The sequence below is a fragment of the Oncorhynchus tshawytscha genome, linkage group LG05, assembly GCF_018296145.1.
Source record: "Oncorhynchus tshawytscha isolate Ot180627B linkage group LG05, Otsh_v2.0, whole genome shotgun sequence".
NCBI classification, from domain to species: Eukaryota; Metazoa; Chordata; class Actinopteri; order Salmoniformes; family Salmonidae; genus Oncorhynchus; species Oncorhynchus tshawytscha.
The window spans coordinates 49,534,348-49,541,264 of record NC_056433.1 but is presented as its reverse complement, the minus strand read 5'-3'; the positions used below and the strand labels follow the sequence as shown (position 1 = coordinate 49,541,264).

Genomic DNA, 6,917 nt, shown 5'->3' with positions numbered 1-6,917 from the left:
AAACTTTCATTAATATTTATCTACAGTGTTTAAACATATTTGAATGTCCACAATAATATAATAATTATCTGTTAATGAACTAGCCTGAATATTTGAACAGACAAAGTGCCAAATGGCCCAGCCAGGCCACTGTCACCACTCTCTCGCAGTGTTGCCTAACACTTTACTTAAATGATGCAGATATGCTTTATAAGTTGTTAGAAACAAGAATAAGCCTTTATAATGTATTATTATAAGGCTTATAATATGTCAATTCTCTCAACTGACTCAAGATGGCTGTTATTTAGTCAGGACCAATAGAAAGTGACAATACACCATAATAAGGGGGTCATATATTATAATTACAGGCTTCGAGCGAGTGCTACAGCAGTGATATCTAAAGTGGGATCCCGACATCCTCGGTGGAGTATGCTTTCATATCAAAGACCAGACCGTTCCTGTACATCAACATGGTGACCAAACAGTCAATCTCTCCTTTGCTTGAATCAGGGGTTTCTAGACGTAGCACCTGGGTCTTGTAATCAGGGCTCAGCGGGTCACTGACTGGGGTGCTGGAGTCTCCCAGGCACTTCTCGTCCGTGTCTTCACACTCGTATGTCTCAGACACCTCCAGGACAGTGGCTTCCTCGGGGTTGGGGTCTTGGCTGCAGTTGTCATATAGCTGCAGCTCATGCACCTCCTCCTTCTCATGCATACTCTGTTGAGACAAAGGGATACCCATTCAGGATCAAATCATGCCAATGTCTCAATGATGTCAGCATCAACACATGACTTGGACAAATGTTCAAGTTAAGCACACACAAAGTCGTGCACCAGATATTTTTGCTTTGCACATATATATAACGCATCAGTTTCACATGTTTTGTAAAAAGTTGAGTTGATAAACCAGCTATTTAATAAGTTTGGCGTGCATTATTGTTTGTGGAATGTATGGAAGGTTTGTGGCTACTGAGTGCCAAGGGAAGATTCTTCTCACCATGTTTGTGCTTTCCTTGCTCAGCAGGTGCTTTCCTCCCACTAGTGTATTCATATAGACCTGAGCACCTCTGTAGACACAATAACTAACCCTACCTTTTATGATGGCAGCCTGACAGGGCTCAATCATGACTATGGTACTTTTATCATTTGTGATTTAGTGTAAAAGATCAAAGCATGTCACATGATGTCTACTTTCAATTTTGTTTCAGTTCAATCATGTGCTGCGTGCATTCTGACTCACAAAGCAGGACATTAAGGGAAAATGCAGAGTTCTGCACAGTAAAGTCTGAACACAATGCTAAATATGTCAATTGTTAAAAGGATTTTACCTGATTCCTCGCTCGATAATTCACCGACTCTACGACCACAGGACGTGGTATTGGTGGGAAGATTTTTTTTTTATGTCTTAGAATTAGAACAAAAGTTATAGATGCTGTTTAGAATGATGTGTGAAATGTTTTTGAAGTCATTGAAGAATGAACAATATTCATCCCTGAAGGACTAGGCTTTCGTGCTAATCCTGAAGATCGGATGTTATTAAAAAGTATATATTTTCAGCTTACCTCTTGATGATGAACAAGCATACTGTTATTAATAGTGCAATTATGCCAGCTATGATCCAACCTTATTGGAAAAGATAAGAGATAATAATAAAATTTTATGTTGTTGAGTTCGATAAGCATCTTGAGTCTGTAGGGGGAAACAATGCAGGCAACATCCACATATCACTAATTTGAAAATTGAAAATCACAAGTGATAAAGTCAATTATACCATGAATGTGGACTCTCATCATTTCAAAATTGTTTAACATTTTTGCTGATTCTCTGGTCTAGTCTGTGCCATAAAAATAATACATTCCTAATTCCTACCAATAACGGACTGCGGTAGAGGCTTTGTCGTGATTTCGATAGTTGTCGTTGGTCCTGAACCTGCAGCTGTTGCTCCAGCGAGATGGATATTGTAGATGGACCCAGGTGTCAGGTTTTGAACAAGATACTCTGTTTTTGATGCAAAGCTCTTGAGACACTCTGATAAGAGACAAAAATGTGATATTCATCTATATACATTAATTACACAATTACATAAATTACACATATCACAGGGCATCGACTCATTAAGTTTGGAGGAGGACTTTACCAGATTCAATTTGTGACTCATTGTTTTGGCTTCTCCTTGTGTAGCAGATTTCATAGTGTGTAAGGAAACCTCGCTGGTCTGGCACAGGAATAGGTTTCCAATGCAGCATTGCAGAATTGGTTGTAACATTAAGAAGAGGAGCAGTGAAATGATCAGGTGCCTTACTGGGTGCTGAAAACAAGACATCCGTGTTAGATGATGTATACATTATTATGTAGGAAAGAACTGCATGCAAGCATTGCTGTGACAGTCAGATTTTTTTATATGAGCTTAGCTTACCACCCTCCTTTTTATACATGAGACACGTCTCTGTTGATTGTGGCTTTCCATCAGTTTGTTTGTGAACGAGGTAATAGTAACGTACATAGTCGTCCATCTCTGGAACAAAACCAGACGTGTTTATTATCTCAGTTTGCGAGACATACCACCTGTATATCTTGATATATCACACTTGGTAAAGCACAGTAAAACGAATAGAGACATTTCCTATTCTTCCCCCCCAAAATGTTTTTGGGTGAAATTCCCCCTTACTTTTTCTGACATGTTTGAGTTTTTTCTTTACGGTTCCATTTAGTTTTGATCTATTCACTTTTTCTGGTCGCGTTTCTCCGTCTGTTGCCTTGTACCACTCCAGGCAGGATTTCATAAAGCCATGCGCATACTTGAGTGGGATGAGTCTGTCATTAGGCCAAGCTAATTGGAAATTAAATAACAACATTTTGATTTCAGGAATTAACATCATTGTGTAGACGTAAATGAAGCATAAGCGCAGACACACGAAAAACACACACACATATATACTTACACTTGCAGGGAAATGAAATATGTTTTGCTGGGACAAGGATATATGTCGGGGATGACTTTCCCACTTTATTAAAGGCAATAATGTCACCACTGACAGCAGAGTAAGTCACGTAAACACTGAACTCAGTGGTAGTGACAATGGTGAAGTTCTTTCGCTTTAGTAGGCATGGCCAAATATGGAGAGAGAGGTTGTAATTCACCTGCATAGAGACTGGATAAGATGGTGTCTGGAAGACACAGGGGTACACAAATGGATGTAAGTGATGCAACTCTTTGAAACACAATTTGAGCCTAATTGTAACCAGCAGAGTCTATGTGTTACTTAATTTTCAATGTTTTGTAGCACTTTGTAACTTACACCCCAAGTCAGCTTGAGTAGTCGAGTACCATTGTTAAAATCCTCTACTGTCCAGTTAACTTCTGGGGGATTTGGGATTTCTGCAGCAAAATGACAGTTACAACCAGAAATGGTACATCCTCAGCAATTCTAGAAGGGCAAAGCCAGGAACATGTCTTCATCTCGGGACATAGAGTCAAATAAAACATTCTGACAATACAGAAGATTGAAATTCAATTCATGAATTTAAAAACTTGCCACTGTTTCCAATCATCATGTGAACAGAATTGACTGATTTTGAATAGAATTGCCATCAACCCTGGTGAGTTTCACTGTAGGCTGTCGCACAGACTATTTAAATATCCATTGCTCACCAGTGGGAACGTCCAGGATTGGAGTCCAGTCGCTCCACAGGGGATGTTTGACATGCTTGGACATTTGTCTGACTTGTAGTTGGTACACAGATTCGTTCTGGAGATTCTCCAGCGTGACCATGGCTGTACAGACAAACACAGGTTTACTGCAAGTCTCACTCTAGTAGTGATAGCTTTGCACTTTTCAAATACTCCATTTTATTGAGACCCACACTGCAGTAAAATAATGAAATAAACATTACAATAATGTGGCTGCTTATATTTCAAAAGATCTTAAAATGAAACTGAAAGGAGCTCACCTTGTTTGACTTCTTTCTTAAATGTCTTCTAGACCAACAGAGACAAGGTCAAATTAATCGAGGCAAAAATACTAAACTCATCAGAAAATAATGAATGAGCGCATTGTTGCAAGGAAAAGAAGAGGTCTCACCCATGTCCATGAGGTTTCCTCTAGTCTTCTGAACTTCACCTCTATGACAGCATCTTCAGGCACGTGCACATATGAGAAATTGCTTTTTCAGATTGGTTGTGTTTACAAACCCCCCAGAAATGCAACAGAAGTCTCGTTACTTGTAACACATAAAACGAGCTAATCTCTCATAACCTCTTGAATCTTGGAAGAAAACTGTTGAGCACCTGCCCTCCCAAAGGACTGTGCAAGGCCCTGAGCACCTTAACTACCTTTCTTGTTATCCCAGCTGAGGGTAAGATTGCTCGAGGATCTTGCCATAGACATACGTTGGGGAGCTTCATACTTAACTGTAGGGAGAAAGCAAATCACCACGTTACACACAAAAAAAAGATTACAATAGGAATCTTGGGATTCAAATCGTACCGTGGTCAGTTGTGTAAAGTACTTAGTGGATTCTTAGCCTGCATTTTACACCGAATAACAGTTCAAAAATTTTAAAAAATGATTTACCTCTTTCAGAAAGTGTAACAGTGGTATTAGGTGACTGGCAGCTCTCGTTGCCCATGTAAGCGACCACCCATATATCCACCAACACTTTGTTGAGCACTGTATTGTCTTGCACACAGATATAGCTCTTCCTACTACTGCCCAATGATGTTCTACTTGCAGCGGAATTGGAGCGGCTGAAAACATTAAGGATGAGATCAACATTTGGTTCGCACACTGAACAGATATTTGTATGATCAATGTTTTATTACCTGGGGATCTACTAAGGTTGATAGTTCATTCTCAGGACAAAAGGCAATACTGTCTTCCTACTGTCAAACCCTCCGTTTTGCTTTATCTGCCAGTGACCGTAACGTGCACGCGCTCACATGTCACAACACTATTTTCTTTTTGTCTGCTATACTAAAATTGTTACAATGTGTATACAGGTAGCTCTTAAAGGAGGAGTTCTTCATTTGCTCATGCATTGTTTAGCCACTACACACCCAGCACCTGCCGGTTTTCCGGTGTCATAATACAACTTCTCTGTCTGTAACTTATGGAAAGTTCCCAAGCATGCATAGCTAGTTAACTTACCTGTAAAAAAGCTCATAAGTTGCATTCTTCATAGATTCAGATGTCTCCCATTCACATGTATAGATGGTTGCACTTTCAGTTTTCTTGTAGCACAGATGACTAGAAGGACATTTAATAGTTGCCCCTTTATAAAGGAAATTTAAAGTGTTTAAATGTAAAAAACAATAATTTTAAAAATTCAGTGAGTTGCTTGTCCTGTTCATTAGTATGTATACATGGGGTCTGAAATTATTGACACCTTTGTTAAAGATGAGCAATAATGTCTGTGTAAAATAAATTATTAAAATACTGAGGTATATTTTTGTATGTAAAACATTTGGGAAATTGTATTATTTCATACTAATACAATTGTTCAGAGAAATACATTTTGTTTAACAAGTAATTATAAAAAATAAAAATAAAAGTTGACACCCTTAATAGATTTTTATAATAAAGTAGTCAAAAGTTTAGTATTTGGTCCCATAATCCTAGCACACAATGACTAAATCAAGCTTGTGACTCTACAAACTGGTTGGCTGGATGTACAGTTTGTTTCGGTTGTGTTTCAGATTATTATGTGCCCAATAGAAATGAATGGTAAATAATGTATTGTGTCATTTTGGAGTATAATAATTTCAGACCCCACCGTACAACTTCTTTGCTTTCACCAGAGAGGGTCAAGTTAATTTAATAGATATTATGAATAGAATATATTCTATAAATTATTATATTAGATGTTACTTTGCAAAATTATCCCCAAATTACAAATGGGTATTACAAAAGTTTGATTGAAATACTACTAATTGTAACTATCAGTGTGCAATAAATAATATGCATATCTTTCATCTGTATTTCTGCACAGTTCATTTACAGTAGCAGCCCTGTCACAAACTCTTGTTTGTGAAAACCATGCTGCCCTGATAAGCTAACCATAATCTTCAGCCTCATGTCAAACTTCAATCACAGTAAATGCTTTTTATTTGTCTTTTATGGTTTGGGTAGTATGATAATTGTATCACTACGGAGATAAGCTGAACAGAATTGACGCTGGGCCAAGAGCCACTTGAAAGCCCCTGAGACTAACGGAGTAGAGAAAAAGATTCATACCTTGAGCTATTACCATAGCAAGAAGCAGAAATCCTTGCAAGAACCAGTGTTCCTTTGTCTCCATCACCTCGACAACCCCTTGACGGAGTGTGTGTAAAGTCTCCAAACAGGTGACAATCCAGGGTTGATCAGCCTGCGTTAGACCAAAGAGACTTGGGTTTGCTAGACTGTTAACACAGTTCCATGCAGCCGTCGACAGCTCCTCAAACCTGTTTCAGTTACGCTTCTCGTAAATGAAACTGTTGGGGGCGAAAAATGTCTGCATGCTCTTGTTCTTTCTCAGATAAAAGGGCAGAACATGTTGTCTCTACACCACAAACCACAATGTTGGGGAGGGAAGCGTGCTGACTGTTGGCAGGTTAAAAAAGAAACCTTGACTTAATGTTTCAGAGAGGATGTTGGCCACTGCAATCTTCTGCAGTGACACAAAATGACCTACTTTACCTTTCCTACGTTCAGAAGCATAATCTATTTTCACATCACTCTCAAGCTAACCCCTGCCATGCAGCTTAGGCTTTGATGGACTCTTTCATATTAAAAGCATCACTCATCACTGAGGTTTAGAAAACTGGCTTTGCAACGGTTTGCTCGACCAATCTGAATGAAGACACTTTGGTAGGACTTTTCAGGCAATCAGCTGAAGGCGTGGGCAATTCTGAGCAATTTCTCATCTCTTACATCCTCAAATTGGATTTCCATTTTCTA

The 6,917-nt window shown here is 38.8% G+C and overlaps 1 protein-coding gene across 3 annotated transcripts; it reads right to left on the bottom strand.

The window, feature by feature from the left end:
- Positions 1-6,541, bottom strand: LOC112250740 (interleukin-6 receptor subunit beta). 3 transcript variants are annotated; one of them, XM_024421138.2, is made up of 16 exons: positions 6,213-6,541; positions 5,127-5,250; positions 4,554-4,726; positions 4,313-4,390; positions 4,062-4,114; positions 3,931-3,958; positions 3,632-3,754; positions 3,279-3,358; positions 2,922-3,147; positions 2,648-2,809; positions 2,396-2,494; positions 2,117-2,287; positions 1,849-2,007; positions 1,542-1,602; positions 1,308-1,383; positions 1-697 (listed from the first exon to the last, which is right to left on the bottom strand). In XM_024421138.2, exons 1-16 carry the CDS (start codon positions 6,274-6,276, stop codon positions 377-379), a joined length of 1,998 nt encoding a protein of 665 aa, XP_024276906.1. In that variant the 5' UTR covers positions 6,277-6,541; the 3' UTR covers positions 1-376. The 3 variants fall into 3 exon arrangements, with proteins under 3 accessions (XP_024276906.1, XP_024276908.1, XP_042177965.1); XM_024421140.2 differs by having other exon boundaries at positions 3,931-3,955; XM_042322031.1 differs by lacking the exon at positions 1,308-1,383 and having other exon boundaries at positions 390-697.
- Positions 6,542-6,917: the final 376 nt, after the last annotated feature.